Source organism: Carassius carassius, chromosome 19 (assembly GCF_963082965.1).
Source record: "Carassius carassius chromosome 19, fCarCar2.1, whole genome shotgun sequence".
NCBI classification, from domain to species: Eukaryota; Metazoa; Chordata; class Actinopteri; order Cypriniformes; family Cyprinidae; genus Carassius; species Carassius carassius.
In genome coordinates, this window is record NC_081773.1 from 7,137,607 (window position 1) to 7,156,906 (window position 19,300).

The following is a 19,300-nucleotide window of genomic DNA, read 5'->3' on the forward strand; positions in this document are numbered from 1 at the left end:
CTCTGGGATATTGGTTTATTTGAACTCAGAGGGAGTGTCAGCCACATTAAAAAAGTTAACAGCTTCACACAGTCATTTGTGGATTAATGCTTATGTGAACCGTATAAAACGATCCAGTTCGATTTGGTGAACTAGTTCAAGAAGATCCGGTTACATTGAGTGATTCGTTCGTGAACCGGATATTATACACTGCAGTGAACGCGCTCACAACAGACCCGGAATAAAGTCGTAGTTTTTGCTATTTTTGGACCAAAATGTATTTTTGATGCATCAAAAAATTCTAACTGACCCTCTGATGTCACATGGACTACTTTGATTATGTTTTTATTACCTTTCTGGACATGGACAGTATACCGTACACACAGTTTCAATGGAGGGACTGAGAGCTCTCGGACTAAATCTAAAATATCTTAAACTGTTTTCTGAAGATAAATGGAGGTCCTACTGGTTTGGAACGACATGAGGGTGAGTAATTAATGACATAATTTTGATTTTTGGGTGAGCTGACCCTTTAAAATGATGTCAGTTTAATGAACACATTATTTTGGTTCCTCACAGTGCTTCAGACATTCTGACAAGAACATTGGCAAAGACATTTTTCCATCTGTGTTCCAGGAAAAATGTGTTTCAGCACTTTCCAAATCGAACTCATTTTCCACTATAGAATTCCTGATTAAAAGATCTTAACCTGTTCTTCTGTCAGATGGTTGGTACAACTGCTTTGTCCAGCTGGAAAAAAAAGTCAGCCAATTGTTCATGTGATAACAGAGTAGGCTAAGAAGATTGTGTGTAGCTGTGACTAACAGCCCAAATTCTGTTTAGCTTCATTTGACACTTATTTGATATGAATTTGTTTTGGCCTTGTGACTCTGCTGGCCTCCTCCAGTCTGACAAATGCCAGGTTTAAGGTCAAAATACACTACACAACTTTTAAAACCTGAACAGATTTTTAAATGCTATGCATCGTACACTTACCAGCATTATTAAAGGGTTTCAGAGGGAACTGGGCGACACTAAATAACTGAGACTTCTGAACACAACTCACACAGAAACATGCTTCATTGCTAGGAAATGCTTATCTTATAAAGTGCTCAGAAAAATGGACAAAAACTAAACATACGTGTATTTATTTTAAGTAACAAGGCATTTATATTCAAAGTCAAAATCTTGGGTTATTCTTGGTAGACAAGATCAGCATTTAGATGCATGGCTTCATCTACTGGTTTTTATCAAGTGTTAGGTTATAGTTAGGGTGAATCATGCGGAATGTCATTGCATTTCCTAATAAACTGTCCTGGTATATAGCATGTCTGGAGAATATCAAATGCAACAGTCAATACATGTAATTTTTTTTTATGTGTTTTCATTTGTCTGAACTCATAATAGAATTTGATCAAGCTCCAAACAATATGGAAAATGATTCCCTTTTAAATATAAGCCTTTGAAAAACTTTTATTGTACATTTGTATATTGTATAGAAATGTATATTATTGCAAAATTACATAAAGCTTCAGGTCAGTGGGGACATTGGTGTTTCTATGAAGCAATGCAGAGACGCTTATATAACATAGCTAAAGCAGTCATCTCTCATGCAGGATAAATTATCATTCATCACCCCCACCTAATAAATGCAGTGCAGACTGTTCAGGTGCTAATGTTCAGCTGGATGTGTGGTCATGACAGGGCCACAGAGTACTGCACACAGACATATTCATTCTGCTTCAGAAGATCTGTATACTATAAACACAAGATGACAATTGTTAGTGTTATATGCATGTTTGGGCAAAGTTCAAAATTTAGGAATTGGCTCTTTACAATTTATGAGCTGGAATTTGAATCAAAATGACAGAAGGAATTTACTCAATTGCAATAAAATTAAAAAAAAAAAAAAAAACAATGTTCTGGTACTTTTAAGCCACTTCATATTGTTAAACTATATACTATTAAGTTGACAACTAACTATTCTGCTGGAAATGTATAGTCATGGCCAAAAGTTTTGAGAATTACATAAATATTAGTTTTCAAAAAGTTTGCTGCTAAACTGCTTTTAGATCTTTGTTTCAGTTGTTTCTGTGATGTACTGAAATATAATTACAAGCACTTCATACGTTTCAAAGGCTTTTATCGACAATTACATGACATTTATGCTAAGAGTCAGTATTTGCAGTGTTGGCCCTTCTTTTTCAGGACCTCTGAAATTCGACTGGGCATGCTCTCAATCAACTTCTGGGCCAAATCCTGACTGATAGCAACCCATTCTTTTATAATCACTTCTTGGAGTTTGTCAGAATTAGTGGGTTTCTGTTTGTCCACCCGCCTCTTGAGGATTGACCACAAGTTCTCAATGGGATTAAGATCTGGGAAGTTTTCAGGCCATGGACCCAAAATTTCAACATTCTGGTCCCCGAGCCACTTAGTTATCACTTTTGCCTTATGGCACGGTGCTCCATCGTGCTGGAAAATGCATTGTTCTTCACCAAACTGTTGTTGGATTATTGGAAGAAGTTGCTGTTGGAGGGTGTTTTGGTACCATTCTTTATTCATGGCTGTGTTTTTGGGCAGAATTGTGAGTGGGCCCACTCCCTTGGATGAGAAGCAACCCCACACATGAATGGTGTCAGGATGCTTTACTGATGGCATGACACAGGACTGATGGTAGCGCTCACCTTTTCTTCTCCGGACAAGCCTTTTTCCAGATGCCCCAAACAATCGGAAAGGGGCTTCATCGGAGAATATGACTTTGCCCCAGTCCTCAGCAGTCCATTCACTATACTTTCTGCAGAAGATCAATCTGTCCCTGATGTTTTTTTTTTGGAGAAAAGTGGATTCTTTGCTGCCCTTCTTGACACCAGGCCATCTTCCAAAAGTCTTGGCCTCACTGTGCGTGCAGATGCGCTCACACCTGCCTGCTGCCATTCCTGAGCAAGCTCTGCACTGGTGGCACTCCGATCCCGCAGCTGAATCCTCTTTAGAAGATGATCCTGGCGCTTGCTGGACTTTCTTGGATGCCCTGAAGCCTTCTTTACAAGAATTGAACCTCTTTCCTTGAAGTTCTTGATGATCCTATAAATTGTTGATTTAGGTCCAATCTTAGTAGCCACAATATCCTTGCCTGTGAAGCCATTTTTATGCAATATATCTTAAAAGCTTCTGATGACCGGCGACCGAGTGTTTGGAGCTGATGTTGGGAAAGGCCATTTTGAGCCGCTGTGGTGGCTGCACCGATTCTGAAGGAATGGCTGGAGAAATCGTCAGCTGAGATGCCGGACAGATGTAAGACAGATTTCAAGTTTTTCTGGAGCATGCACTGCTGCGGCAGTGAGGAAATATGTAGAGGCTCCTGCGGGAGCATACACTGCTGCAGCAGGGAGGATAATATGGAAAAGGCTCCTGCGGGAGCATGCACTGCTGCGGCAGTAAGGGAATATGGAAAGGCTCCTGCGGGAGCTGGCACTGCTGCGGCAGTAAGGGAATATGGAAAGGCTCCTGCGGGAGCTGGCACTGCTGCGGCAATGGAAAAATACGTAATGGCTCCTGCGGGAGCTGACACTGCTGCGGCAGTGAGAAAATATGGAAAAGGCTCTTGCGGGAGCTGACACTGCTGCGGCAGTGAGAAAAATATGGAGAGGCTCCTGCGGGAGATGCCGGACAGACGTAAGACAGATTTCAAGTTTTTCTGGAGCATGCACTGCTGCGGCAGTGAGGAAATATGTAGAGGCTCCTGCGGGAGCATACACTGCTGCAGCAGGGAGGATAATATGGAAAAGGCTCCTGCGGGAGCATGCACTGCTGCGGCAGTAAGGGAATATGGAAAGGCTCCTGCGGGAGCTGGCACTGCGGTAGTGAGGAAATACGTAAGGGCTCTGCGGGAGCCGACGCTGCTGCTGTAGTGAGGAAATACGTAAAGGATCGTGTGGGAGCGGACACTGCTGCGGCAGTGAGGAAAAAACACATGAAGGCTCCTGCGGGAGCTGACACTGCTGTAGCAGCGGGGGAAATATATGATGGCTCCTGAAGGAGCGGGGTGCTGTTGGAATTGGGAAATGGAGATGGCTAGGGAAAAAAAAAAAAACGGGTGGCTGATGAGGGTTTGATGGGCTTTCTTGAGATTTACGCGGTCTGATCGGATGTAGCTCTTAAAAGCTTCTGATGACCGGCGACCGAGTGTTTGGATCTGACGTTGGGAAAGGCCATTTTGAGCCGCTGTGGTGGCTGCACCGATTCTGAAGGAATGGCTGGAGAAATCGTCAGCTGAGATGCCGGACAGACGTAAGACAGATTTCAAGTTTTTCTGGAGCATGCACTGCTGCGGCAGTGAGGAAATATGTAGAGGCTCCTGCGGGAGCATACACTGCTGCAGCAGGGAGGATAATATGGAAAAGGCTCCTGCGGGAGCATGCACTGCTGCGGCAGTAAGGGAATATGGAAAGGCTCCTGCGGGAGCTGGCACTGCTGCGGCAGTAAGGGAATATGGAAAGGCTCCTGCGGGAGCTGGCACTGCTGCGGCAATGGAAAAATACGTAATGGCTCCTGCGGGAGCTGACACTGCTGCGGCAGTGAGAAAATATGGAAAAGGCTCTTGCGGGAGCTGACACTGCTGCGGCAGTGAGAAAAATATGGAGAGGCTCCTGCGGGAGCATACACTGCTGCGGCAGTGAGAAAATATGGAAAAGGCTTTTGCGGGAGCTGACACTGCTGCGGCAGTGAGAAAAATATGGAGAGGCTCCTGCGGGAGCTGACACTGCTGTGGCAGTGAGAAAAATATGGAGAGGCTCCTGCGGGAGCTGACACTGCTGCGGCAGTGAGAAAATATGGAGAGGCTCCTGCGGGAGCGGACACTGCTGCGGCAGTGAGAAAATATGGAGAGGCTCCTGCGGGAGCGGACACTGCTGCGGCAGTGAGAAAAATATGGAGAGGCTCCTGCGGGAGCTGACACTGCTGTGGCAGTGAGAAAAATATGGAGAGGCTCCTGCGGGAGCTGACACTGCTGCGGCAGTGAGAAAATATGGAGAGGCTCCTGCGGGAGCTGACACTGCTGCGGCAGTGAGAAAATATGGAGAGGCTCCTGCGGGAGCGGACACTGCTGCGGCAGTGAGAAAAATATGGAGAGGCTCCTGCGGGAGCGGACACTGCTGCGGCAGTGAGAAAATATGGAGAGGCTCCTGCGGGAGCGGACACTGCTGCGGCAGTGAGAAAATATGGAGAGGCTCCTGCGGGAGCATATACTGCTGCGGCAGTGAGGATAATATATGAAAAAGGGCTCTTGCGGGAGCTGACACTGCTGCGGCAGTGAGGAAATACGTAAAGGCTCCTGCGGGAGCTGACGCTGCTGCGGTAGTGAGGAAATACGTAAGGGCTCTGCGGGAGCCGACGCTGCTGCTGTAGTGAGGAAATACGTAAAGGATCGTGCGGGAGCGGACACTGCTGCGGCAGTGAGGAAAAAACACATGAAGGCTCCTGCGGGAGCTGACACTGCTGTAGCAGCGGGGGAAATATATGATGGCTCCTGAAGGAGCGGGGTGCTGTTGGAATTGGGAAATGGAGATGGCTAGGGAAAAAAAAAAAAACGGGTGGCTGATGAGGGTTTGATGGGCTTTCTTGAGATTTACGCGGTCTGATCGGATGTAGCTCTTAAAAGCTTCTGATGACCGGCGACCGAGTGTTTGGATCTGACGTTGGGAAAGGCCATTTTGAGCCGCTGTGGTGGCTGCACCGATTCTGAAGGAATGGCTGGAGAAATCGTCAGCTGAGATGCCGGACAAACGCAAGACAGATTTCAAGTTTTTCTGGAACCAAAGACGGGAGACGGGGCGGCTACAGTCATCTGTGAAAAGAGGGTCGGAAAGGGATTTAGCTTAGGCTTTCCTGGGCTGGAGGAAGGCTAGGAGAGTTTGGTATTGGAGAATAGGTGATTGGTTAAAAATAAAAATAAAGTGGCCCTTCATGGTCTGATCTGTTTTACTTTGCTTTATATGAATTGACATGGCTTCATTGTCCAGGACTGCTAGATCAGAAATGGTGGGGTGGATTATTTGGATTAAAGCTGGAAGTGGTAGTGAGCTCTGAGCATCTGAGAAAGCCGAAGAAGGCTAGAATAAACATGGCATCTAGCGTTCGAGCAGTGTGGATGGATTGGTAACCTTTGCGAAGCGTAGAAATGCATTTAATCAGGATTTCGAAGGTTATGGGCTGCCTGGAGTCTGGGCGCGTGGGGTGGGCTCTTTGAATGCCTTTGATGAGAAGGGAGGTCTGTGAATTGGCTTGTGAGGGTGAACCAAATATGAGTTTATGGAAAAATTGGATTCCACTTAGACAGCTTTTGATGGAGCTGACTTGGAGGGTTTTGTTAATGTTGAGGTGTGATATAAATGAGGTGATGGAGAGCAGGGAAAAATCAGGGAACGGTAGATTAAAGGCGGAATGGAATGCTTTAAAGCATTTCCATGCTGTGAAGTATGACTGCAGGGTACTTGGGGAAATGGCTTGGAGAATAGAATCTCTTGAAGTTTCGAGAAGGGGTCTCAGAGGATGATTCAGAGGAATATTAGTTCTGAATAAGGAGGTACTGGGGCTGGGAGTGGTTTCGCCTGCGGTGCCAACAGCCTGAATTTCTGAAAGGCAAAACTTGCCTCAGGAATGTGTTTTGAGGTTATGATGAACTGATCGTTAGCGGAGATCCAGATTAAACGTCTTTGAAAGGGCATTAAGGTGGGTGAATGAGAACGGCCATTATTAATTCAATGTACAGTAGCCTCGTTATCGCAGTGAATAACGATGCACAGAAAGGCTGCCAGGACAAGATGATATAGCTCGAAAAGGGGTGAGGATATTAATGGCTGGGGAGAATCTAACGGCTGGGAGGGCAATGTAGAAGCGGACCAGTGATTTTGGTGAAATCCTCCGAAACCGATGGAGGGGGCGGCGGCTTTTGATTATTGGTGATTCCATAGGCTCTCTCTCGCGCACCTGCGCGGTTTAAAACATCCAATAGTTATGATTTGTCAAGAACAAGGGGTTTAGCTCCACCCATGCATGATAATATCGTGCATTGTCAATCTTACAGGCTGACGATATGACGATTTGAAAAATGACCATATCGCTCAACTCGAGCGGGAGCGAGAACTGCTGCGGCACTGAGGAAATATGGAAAAAAGGATCCTGCGAGAGCGGGCACTGCTGCGGCAGTGGAGAAAAACAGATAGAGGCTCCTGCAGGAGCAGGCACTGTTGGGATGCTGGAGTGAGGATGGGCTATTATGGATGGATAAGGGGATGTTTAAAGAGGGTTAGTTATGGTGGGTCATGAGTTTGAGTGAACAGGGATGGACTGGCGTTAAGGGGGTTGGCTGATGAGGGTTCGGTGATCTTTTATATGGAGACATTAGGGTATGGCGGAACAGAGAAGTAATTAGGAGCATGAGAGGAGGAGGAAAGATAGCTGCTGGAGCCACCTACGGAGATGTGCTTACGCTTGGGACGGTTCTGGTAGTGGAATAAAGAGAGGGTAAATGGCGGGCATTGGGGCCTGCACCATTAGCGGAGGAATGCTCACACTTGGGACAGCTCTGGGAGTGGAAGAGAGAGGGGGAAAGGAGGGGAATGGCGGACAACGGGGCCTGAGCCAAGGGTGTTCGGAGGGATGGGTAGGGCGGAACAGAGAAGGAAGGGGGAGCAAGAGAGGAGGAGGAAAGATAGCTGCTGGAGCCGCCTGCGGAGACGTGCTCACACTTGGGACGGCTTCGGAAGTGGATGAAAAGAGGGGGAAAGAGGAGGTGAACGGCGGGTATAGGGGCCTGCGCCAATATGAGAGGCAATGTCACACTGGGGTTAGACTGTGGGGCTGCAGGCCATGAGTAGGGGAGAGGGTTGTCGGAAAAGGGGTTGTGGATGGGTCTGCACCGCTATCGAAGGCATGCTCGCGTTAGCGTCTGTTACGGGAGCTGGAGGCCACTGAAAAGGAAAAAGGAGGTAAGTAGCAGCAGGAAGAAAGTAAGGGTCTGGGTTGCAAGTGGAAGCAGCTTCGCACTTGCATCACATGTTGTTGGTCACAGGAAGGGAATCCTGAAGGACCTATGTGCAACCTGCACTACTACCGGAGGCAGCCTCACGCTAGTGTTTACTACGGGAGCTGGAGGCCGCTGAACAGAAAATGGTTTATTAATAGCATGAGGGAGCGGAAGAGTTGTGGGCATTTTTACAAATGGAGGCAGCCTCACGTTTGCTTCAGCTGCTCTAGCTGTAGGCCATGCGCAGGGGTTGGGGTGTGTGAAGTTTTGAACCTGAGTTGCCTGCACTGCTAGCAGAGGCAGCCTTATGCTAATGTCTGCTACTTGAGCTGGAGGACAGCTGGAGGGGGTTAGAAGTAATAGGATGCAAATACTGGGATGTGCAGGCCAGTGTTGCAAGTAAAAGCAGCTTATGCTTGCTTCGGCTGCTGTAGATGTTGGCTACGGGAAAGTAGAGGGATTAGTAACATTAGACAATTCCTCGAGCCTTGTCCACATTAATATGTTCCTGTTGAAAAACATCTTTTCCTCTCGTTTTGGCCTTCCAGCCTTTGAACGCTCTCCAGAGTGGATATATTTGAGGATGCTGTTTTCACGTTGTAGTATGGACTGTAGAAACAGAGGCTTTGAAAAAGAAGCATGTTTAGTCTTGTAACACATTCTACCAATAGACAGGTTTATAGCAGTTAACTCACAGTTATGTGCTATTCACTTTCACATGGTTTCTAAAAATTATTTTGCATGCTTTTCATATTACAGTTCTAAAAGACAACAGAAAATTTACTCACGATTGCTGTCCTGCGGAAAACACGAGGGCAGTTGCGTTTTAGATCAATTCTGAGTGATCGCGCCAGTAAATGGTGAAATATTTCCATAAATAAATTGATCCTGCCAGAAAATTTAAATGAAACTTATGTCTGTATCATCTGAGTGAGGTTTGGACATGCACGGTAAGGCAGGTGTAACGTTAATGGGTTCAGACATTTCGGTGTGGATAACAACTCTGAAAAAATGCCTTGTTGGCTTCATGGATAAAAAATGGCATTACTTCTCTGGTGGTGTCGAGCGAGGCGAGCTCGGGGCTTTGCACGGTCTGTTGGCCACAGCGTGTGGCTGTTTGAGAAGAGCAGGTGTCGCGATAACACTTGATGCTCGGCGGCTGTGTTAGGCGGGATAGGAGTGATCATGGGGCTGGCGAATTGCTGCAGATCTGAATAAATCCCCGGTCTAACGTTAGATCTCTTCGTTGGATGGAAAATTGGGTCTGTGATGAGATGGCAAACTGCGCGAACCGAATTCTGAAAGTCGAGAGATAACGAAGGTAGGATGTAGGCCTACTTGATTATTTATAGGCGTTTTCTCGAGCTGATTGGTAACCAGTGTAATTGCTGATGATGATGAACAGGCCGTGTTAATTATCCGTGCACGCTTCTCCCGAAATTCGTTTGTGAAACGTCACTTAAAAATGACACAATGACTTACTTTTACTTCCACTAATACACAGGATTGAGATCAGCATTACTATAAGAACCAGAATCAGCACACCCAAACAGATGAAGAGATACGGCAGCCACCATGGATATGAACCAGAGCTGCTATCAGTGTTGTCTCTTTCTACTGTCACTAAGAAAAGAAAAAAAAAAACAGCGTAATTTGTAAAAAGGAGAAGCAATGTTAAGCTGTAACAGCAACCATATATATGTACTGAATATATGGTAACTGTTTTCTTTTTTTCATGAACTGAAAGAAGAACATGCATGTCAGTGTTTGATTAGAATTGAATCTGCTCTTACATTCATATTCCATGATGTTGTCTGTAAAAGTTCAAAAACTGCAATTGAATGGTTTAAAAATCACTTTAAAGGTTCATATATTTACCTATCTTGTTCTGATGGCTTCAGCCTTACATAATCTTTTTGTTAACATAGAAATAAAAAATCATTACCTGAGACAGAAACATTTATATGATGGCTATTCATAGAGAAGTCTGGTAAGTTTAGTTCACATCTGTAAGAGCCTTCATGATGCTTTGATATATTTGTGAAAGTTAAATATGAAGTCAACATATTTGGATCAGATGATGAATAGTTTTGTGATGCTGATATTTGATCTGCTCCAGATATTGGAATCCATTCTCTCATGTTTTGTTTAGTCCATGTCACATTCACTGTCTGTTCAACACAATATGTCAGATTGCAGGAGATCTTGAAAGGCTTGTTTATGAAGGCTTTATGGACAGTCCCTCTATGAACTTTCAAGAGAGGACATTTGGGGGCTTGACCTAAAATATATAAAATTGCAGAAAATGTATAAACACAAAAATAGTAATATTATGTTTAAATGAGACAATGCTATGGAACTGAACCATTTAGGTTCAGTATAAACTTTTACAAAAATCTAATTAAATATATAAAATCAAATTCAGTTGATTATGCCAGAACAAGTGAATGGAAATCAGAACATCAATAGTTGATTTTGTCTTTGACATCATACATGCAATGAACTCACCTTGTGAATCAATGCTCACATGCAGGATGAAAGCGAGGAACAAAGTCGTCTTCCTCAAATATAGCAAATTCATCTTAAATACAAGCCAGGGACACAACAGACGATCTCAAAATATAAATGTATCCAGTCTAGTCCTTACTGTCACCATCCAAATCACACGACTGAACAATGTGCTCTTCAGTCCTCTCATTTGGTTTCTATTTCCTTTATGTACGTAACATGCACTCAGTGTGTGTTTTTGCACATGTAGTGAGCTTCACATGACTTTGGACATGATTGTCTTTTTTTTTTTCATTTTTGGAATAAATTACATTTTAAAATATATTCAAATAGAAAGTAATAATACAAATATTTCACAATATTACTGTATGTTAGTGAGCAGAAGGGAATTCTTCAAAAAACATTACAAACATTTTGACTGGTAGTGTACTTCAAGCAGTTATATTACATTTGAGGAAATCACAAAGAGCAAAACAAGAATATGTAAGTATTTAATGAGCTGGTAATTTCTTATGAGACATTTGTCCACTCCTAAATCTAGCCCTACCTGCGATGTTATGTTCCAGCCATCACAGAAAATCACTTGTTTTCATTTATTTTTTATTCATTGCATGAATGTCTAAATTCTTAAAACATATTAATAACTCTGATAATTCTAACGTGACATGCACACTTTTTGTCTCTATAAATGCTTTTCAGTGTAACCCAGCTATAGGCCTTTTCCACTCTGCTGTAAAGACCAGTGGTCTAGCTATTTCAGTGCTTCAGCATTTTCATTATGTGTACATTACACATGTATTTATTAAACTGACTTATTTGGTTTGTTTTGGTCACAATTTATTTATTAGCTTTATTTTAAGGTTTCTTTATTTTTATTTTTATTTCCTTATTAGAAGCATTTCATATTTCTTTATTTCCATTTATATGAATTTAGTATTTAATTTCTGTACCTAAAGGGTGGATATTGATCACTTAAAAGTCCATAGTAAAAGAAAAGGTACTGCATTAGCAACAGCTTACCTTTATTTCTAAGAGTATGCATAGCTTTAAACAGGCCTGATATTATAAGACTGATTTTCAATAATTTCACAAAGTGTAAATAGAATGTTATTTATTCAAAGATACAGTCAACCTCTGTGAACATTTGAGTCATATCTGAACAGTTTTGTTAAACAATGAAAGTATTCCGTAAACCTTCAGTATCATGTCAATATGTTGCGAAGGACTTCAAACTTGTTACTCTTAGTAGACTGAAGCAATATTTAGAGCAATAGCTCCATCTCCTGGGGCCAGCTGTATAAACACAGCCACTATATTAAGACTGTCTGACCAACTAATAGTTAACCAATTAGGAGAAATTAATTAAGAGCAATTTACATTTTTATGTAACTGACATTAAAAAGATTAAAAGTAGAAAATTAGATTAACCTTCAAAACTTGTCTAAGTACTTTATGCCTCAATGGTTTTAGGTGTTTTTCAGTTCTGTCAAGGGATGCGTTGACATTGTTAGATTGTTCTTAGGGCTCAACAAGCTCAACAAAAGTAGGACTTCCAGTCAAATAAGACAAATACGTTTCAATTGCATTTTTTTGGATTTGAAGAAAATAAAAAAAAACTTGTTCCCTGTTGATTGTCCTCGAGGGAGGTTTTGGTATTTTGCTAAGCTATTGCTCTCACAGAGTGGTTTCTCTTTCACTGGGGGTAAGATGGAGGAGCATAATCAATGCCACTCACACGAGCATGAGCCCACGCCCTCCACAAACAGGAAGCATTAACCCAAACCAACAGAGAAACTCCCATCAACGTAGAGCTCCACCCCAGCATCAGTGCTTGAAGCGGTCTTCAAAGCCCATAGCTCCACCTTGGCTCTTTGACTTATCGGCTTCACTGTGGCTTGTCAAAACCTTGACTCCCTTTGCAATGGTCCATCATCCTTCACAGTGTTGTGGAGTAGATATTATATGTCATGGCATGACAACATTTAATTACAAAATAAATGTAACTGCAATCACAAGTGGGGATATTCCATAGGCGTAATGGTTTTTATACTGTACAAACTGTATATTATATGGCCCTACACCAACCCTACACCTAACCCTAACCCTCACAGGAAACTTTGTGACTTTTTACTTTCTCAAAAAAACTAATTCTGTATGATTTATAAGCGTTTTTAAAAATGGGGACATGGGTTATATCCTCATAAGTCACCCTCACCTTGTAATACCTGTGTCATACCCATGTCATTATACAGAGTTGTGTCCTGATATGTCACAAAAACAAGAGCACACACACACACACACACACACACACACACACACACACACACACACACACACACACACACACACACACACACACACACACACTTACTTTAAAATAAGCTTAATTGATTTCTTTCCCATATCGCATTGACTGCTAGAAAAATATTGTTCATGGCTCAAAAAGTCCTAAACTGAAAATCAGTATAAGGTTGTACAATAAACATAGCTGCTACTATTGTAACTATGAATTTTTTCATTTTCTTAGTACTCTTTGTCGTCCATTCACAGGGGAATTTCTGTGGAATCAACAATGATAAACAAACGAAATATAATATAAAAGATCACAACATACACATCCACAAACCCAGGGATAAGCAATATACCATTCCTCATGTGTTTAAGGTATGGCATGTAAAAATGTTAAATTAACCCATATTGATGTGCTTCAAATATGCGTTTATGATCAAAACTGCATTTGAAACAAAAGATCTGCAAGATCTTACAGGCTGTGTATCCAGAAAGAACTTGCATACAAATTCTAATAAAATATCTGTAAAACATTATCTGTATAAATTTGTCCACATCAAAAATACTGAATATATAAGTAAATATAATCACTTGTGTGCTTTGACAAACAAGATTTGCATTTTCCACCCAATTTAACTTATAATCTATTACTGTACCAAGTATGAGTTAACCTTCTCAGCTTCTTTACTAGCAACAACTAATTTGGCTGTAACATCAACAGTATTGAAAAAAATCTATCTCTAGTCTTGGAAACATTATTTTTAAGTTTTAGTGCATAACACTTAGACTAGTCTCCAGGATATGGGAGTGTTGCATCAGACACATGTGATTAGTGGTGTGAGTTTCACTTACAGAAACCTCACTCAACTCACAGCAATGCTTTTCCGTGATGTAATGAGGAAAGTGAAACATGCATACATCTCCTGCTTCCTGTTAGAAAGAATAGATTAACAGTATTGTACAGTTGCACAAACTGCCTCATTATATAAGTCTGAAGACTTGAAAATGTAGTTTTACTGTGTCTGCTGGTTATGCAGACAGAAAATCAGAAGACCCGGATAGATGAATACTCTGAAAACTCCTCCTGTGTCTGACGTGATGTGGTAGATGATGGTGTTGGTGCGAGGTGATGCAAAGATGCATATACAACCTGACTTGACCTGCTATCTTTCCTGTTAGACAAAGGATCATCACTACAATCTGACACGTGTGATGTTGACTGTCTGGATTGTAATGTTAAATTGCATGAGTTGCTGTCACGAGAGTGCTTCTGTAGTTCTTGGCCACAGACAAATTCATCACGCTTCAGAACAATGGGGCTTGATGATGACAAGACAGATGTTGCTGTATACTGCAGACATAACAACATAATCATTAATACAGTACTGTACATTTGGATATGCAAAATCCAGAATTTTGCAAAGATTTGGCTTTTTTACAATTTAAGAGTAGGAATTTGAATTGAAATGAAATGCAGAATGTGCTCGATTAAAAGAAATTAAACAGACAGACATCAAAATATAACAGAAAATATAACTTCTTAGCTGTTTTATTTAAGGTACCCAAGATGCTCTTGCTTAATTCTGTTTTAGGTAAATTAGAGCATTGTGGGAAATTATGTGTTCTTGGACCAAGATGATGATAGTTCATTTAAATTTAATTTAACAAACATTTCAAACACCCTGGGCGGTTTCTTCATAAGGGTGATAGGATGACAGACCACAAAAGTGTGAAAGGGAGGGTAGTTACCAGGGGTGTAACAGCCATTTGAAGAATGTGTGTGTGTGTGTGTGTGTTTGTGTTTTGGGGTGCAGCTGTCAGGTGATGTGACCCTCAAATGCAAACAAATTATTTACATAAAGTACAAAGTAAGTACATCATATTAGGAATCAGTAATCATATTCATATAATAAATTCTAAATAGAATACCAATTGGAGTTTTACTAAAATATAATGAAGTTTGATAATATATGTAATATTCAAAGCAGCACGACACAACAAAAGACAGCAGAACCCAATAATCAGATATGTTTATCCAAAGTGATATGTAGAAGAGATTTTAACACACTGGCATCCGGCGCGATGTTATTAGTGGGTTCTATTGTCTTTTGTCACATTACATGATTGGATCGCTTGCATTTGTAGATGCAACGTTACAGTATGTTATATCATAACATGGAACTTATGTAAGTTACTACTTATGGCAGTTATGAATTATTATGTCTAGAATAACTATTTTATCATTATAATTGTTACATAATTATATTATACACATTTAAGTATAAGGTCTAATGTCTGGTAAGTGAGGAAGCATGTTTTTATAGGAGTTCCACTGTTATGCTGATGATACTCAGCTATATATATCAACGAGACCAGATGAAACTTCCCAATTATCTAAGCTAACAGAGTGTGTTAAAAATGTAAAAGATTGGATGACAAATAATTTTCTCCAATTAAATTCGGATAAGACAGAGATATTAATTATTGGACCAAAAAACACCACACAGAATCTTGTAGATTACAATCTGCAGCTAGACGGATGTACTGTTACTTCCTCTACAGTCAGAAATCTGGGTGTTATATTGGACAGCAATTTGTCTTTTGAAAATGTTACAAAAACCGCATTCTTCCATCTTAGAAACATTGCCAAGCTACGAAACATGTTATCTGTTTCTGATGCAGAAAAGCTAGTTCATGCTTTCATGACCTCTAGACTGGACTATTGCAATGCACTTCTAGGTGGTTGTCCTGCTTCGTCAATAAACAAGCTACAGGTAGTCCAAAATGCAGCAGCTAGAGTCCTTACGAGGTCAAGAAAATATGATCATATTACCCCAATTTTACAGTCTCTGCACTGGCTACCTATTAAGTTCCGTATCAGTTACAAATTATCATTACTTACCTATGAGGCCCTAAATGGTTTAGCTCCTGCGTACCTAACTAGCCTTCTACCACGCTACAACCCATCACGCACCCTAAGGTCACAAAACGCTGGACTTTTGGTAGTTCCTAGGATAGCAAAGTCCACTAAAGGAGGTAGAGCTTTTTCACATTTGGCTCCCAAACTCTGGAATAGCCTTCCTGATAATGTTCAGGGTTCAGACACACTCTGTTTAAATCTATATTAAAAACGCATCTCTTTCGCCAAGCATTCGAATAATGTATCTCTTAAATTGTGAGTGTAGTTGCATCTACATTTTTATTCTTTAGCTTGGGTTAAACTAATTTTACTTTGTTGGATCAGCAGCTATGCTTATGATGTCTCTATTTTGTTTCTATGTTTTGCCACGGGATTTACATCCCGTGGTAACTAGGATTTACACAAGCTCCAGTCTGGATCCAGAACACCTGAGAAGAGATGATGCTGACCCTCAGAGGACCCCAGATGATCCTAACCTTGAATCAACAAACAGAACTAACAATTATTGCTACATGTGTGACTGCATCCTATAATTACTATTAATTAATAATATTGATAGTTCATCATCTAGCTGACTACGTCTTGTATTATTATTATGATTTTTATTTTTCTAAAATCCTGTCAAACGTGCACAAACTACTAGCTACTACTAAATATTGTAGAAACATAATTTTCTGTAAAGTTACTTTGTAACGATTTGTATTGTAAAAAGCGCTATACAAATAAACTTGAATTGAATTGAATTGAAAGTTTGCAATAGTCAGTGGTGTTTAAACAGCATCAACACTCACTCTGAGAGGAAGTGTTCACTGATTATGTTGAGCTGCCTTCAGATCACCACATTCGATACATTCAGAATGGTTTTATTTGCTTTTTAATTTGTGTTTTGCTCTGTTTAATGATTCTGAATGGATCCTTATATATTTATACATACAATCAGTCAACTCTATATGATCCTGTTTGGTATTTCACCTTGACTTGTAGTTACAGAAAATAAATGTGACTTTTATTTCTTCCTCAAAGTTTTTGCACTTTCACTGTATAAACAAATTGTGAATTATGAAAAGTAATTTGTCTTGAAAAAGTTGGGCAGAAAACATAGCTTTGTGAGAATCATCCCCAAACTTAATCTTGAACTTGGTAAAACAATTATCTTTATTTCAAATGATTTAAGTCTTAATATTTCACCTTTGTTATACTAGAATAAATCAAAAAGGGTGTTTTTGGACATGGCGCCCTACCTAGAAAAATTTACACCAGATGCCACTGTCAAATACTAATTATTTATGTCATTTGTATATATATTTTCATTTGTTAAAATGTTATGGGTAGTTTATACAAAAGTTAAAGTTAATCAAACTTCTTTCAAAATAATTTTAGTGCCATACATTCATAAATCATAAATCAAGGTACAATTCTGCATCTGCTACCTCAATTTAAGTTCAAAAACTCAATAATATTTTAAAAGGCATTCAGTTCGGTTCTGAGTGTCACATTAATTGGTAGTGTGAGAATAAAAAATGTACAGTACATATATTTTACACTTATCAGTCTTTTATAAAACATACCTGAACCTTTGATCTCTGTGCATTCTTTCTTCTCAAACCTGACAATGATCAATAAAAGGACAAATTTAGGCTCATAGTGTAATGTAAATATCTCAAAATAATGGAAAATGACACAATGACTTACTTTTACATCCATTAATACACAGGATTGAGATCAGCATTACTATAAGAACCAGAATCAGCACACCCAAACAGATGAAGAGATACGGCAGCCACCATGGATATGAACCAGAGCTGCTATCAGTGTTGTCTCTTTCTACTGTCACTAAGAAAATATAAGAAAATAGTGTAATTTGCAAAAAGGAGAAGCAATGTTAAAGGTATACTCCACCCCAAAATGAAAATGTTGTCATTAATCGCTTACTCCACCCCAAAATTTTCATTTTGGGGTGGAGTATCCCTTTCAGCTGTAACCGCAACCATATGTATATAGGGCAATTTTTTTAATTAATTGAAAGAAGAACATGCATGTCAGTGTTTGATTAGAATTGAATCTGCTCTTACATTCATTTTCCGTGATGTTGTCTGTAAAAGTTCAAAAACTGCATTACAATGGTTTAAAAATCACTTTAAAGATCACATATCATTCTGATGGCTTCAGCCTTACATAATCTTTTTTGTTAACGTGGAAATAAAAAATCTTTACCTGAGACAGAAACATTTATATGATGGCTATTCATAGAGAAGTCTGGTAAGTTTAGTTCACATCTGTAAGAGCCTTCATGATGCTTTAATATATTTGTGAAAGTTAAATATGAAGTCAACATATTTGGATCAGGTGATGAATAGTTTGTGATGCTGATATTTGATCTGCTCCAGATATTGGAATCCATTCTCTCATGTTTTGTTTAGTCCATGTCACATTCACTGTCTGTTCAACACAATATGTCAGATTGCAGGAGATCTTGAAAGGCTTGTTTATGAAGGCTTTATGGACAGTCCCTCTATGAACTTTCAAGAGAGGACATTTGGGGGCTTGACCTAAAATATATAACATTGCAGAAAATGTACAGTATAAACACATTGAAAAACAGTTACAACATCATTAAAATGCTATGGAGCTGATCATTTCTTTCTATCAGTGGGTTTTCACAGGCTTCAAACCGTTTTTTCTGCACTCAGAGGTTGAAATAGCTCAACTGTAAAGAATTTGCCTGAAAAATATTTTTAGACTGCAGTGAATGGTACAATAAAATACATTTTTTGCAGTGCTGTCTGCAAAAATTTAACTTGAAATCTAAAATAATATGTGGTTTTAAACAAACCAATGTTATGTCACCTTAAATTCCATTTGATTCTGCAAAATATAATTTAATTTATTATCTTTGCATTTCCACTTACATTTTTTAACTGAATAATACCTTCCGCATCCCCACATTTTGTTTAACTTTTCCTAAAAGAAATTCAGTTGAATGTTGTCAATAGTTGATTTTGTCTTGGACATCATACATACTATGAACTCACCTTGTACACCTTGTGTATCAATGTTCACATGCAGGATAAAAACTACCAACATGTAAAGGGTCAAAGCGCTCTTTCTCAGGTATGCGGAATCCATTGTAAATACAAGCCAGGTATGTCACAGATGTTCTCAAAATATAAATTAATTCAGTCTAATCCTTACAGTCTCCATCCAAATCTCTCGACTGAACACTTATTTTTGTCACTCTCTCTTTGTGCTCTTCAATCATGTTCATTCTTATACTTGTGGTTTCCATTTCCTTTACCTACGCAGCTTGCACTCATCCTGTTCTGTGTGATTTTGCACATGTAATGATGAGCTTCACATGTTTTTGGACGGGAGAGCTTTGTTCTGTGGTTTTGTATTTTTGCATACTTATACAGTTGTTACACCTTTCTAGAGCACAAATATCATTCGTTGTTAATTCAATGCAAGAGAAAAAAAATCTCACACACCCACATTATGTCTAAATAATAACATAAATTGCTATTATTGAATTGAATAAAAATTATTCTGGCCTAGTTAAAGGTGGAAACCCTCCATGCAAC

At 40.2% G+C, this 19,300-nt stretch overlaps 1 protein-coding gene and 1 long non-coding RNA gene across 2 annotated transcripts; both read right to left on the minus strand.

The window, feature by feature from the left end:
* Positions 1-9,491: 9,491 nt before the first annotated feature.
* LOC132094671 (uncharacterized) lies at positions 9,492-10,882 on the minus strand. Its single transcript, XR_009422373.1, has 3 exons — positions 10,499-10,882; positions 9,930-10,280; positions 9,492-9,628 (listed from the first exon to the last, which is right to left on the minus strand). It is a non-coding gene; the product is annotated as an uncharacterized LOC132094671 (long non-coding RNA).
* A 1,965-nt stretch (positions 10,883-12,847) lies between these two features.
* si:ch211-214p13.8 (B- and T-lymphocyte attenuator) lies at positions 12,848-18,970 on the minus strand. Its single transcript, XM_059499334.1, has 5 exons — positions 18,755-18,970; positions 17,916-18,271; positions 17,415-17,555; positions 17,291-17,328; positions 12,848-14,153 (listed from the first exon to the last, which is right to left on the minus strand). The coding sequence occupies exons 2-5, from the start codon at positions 18,121-18,123 to the stop codon at positions 13,848-13,850; spliced, it is 693 nt and encodes a 230-aa protein (XP_059355317.1). The 5' UTR covers positions 18,124-18,271; positions 18,755-18,970; the 3' UTR covers positions 12,848-13,847.
* Positions 18,971-19,300: the final 330 nt, after the last annotated feature.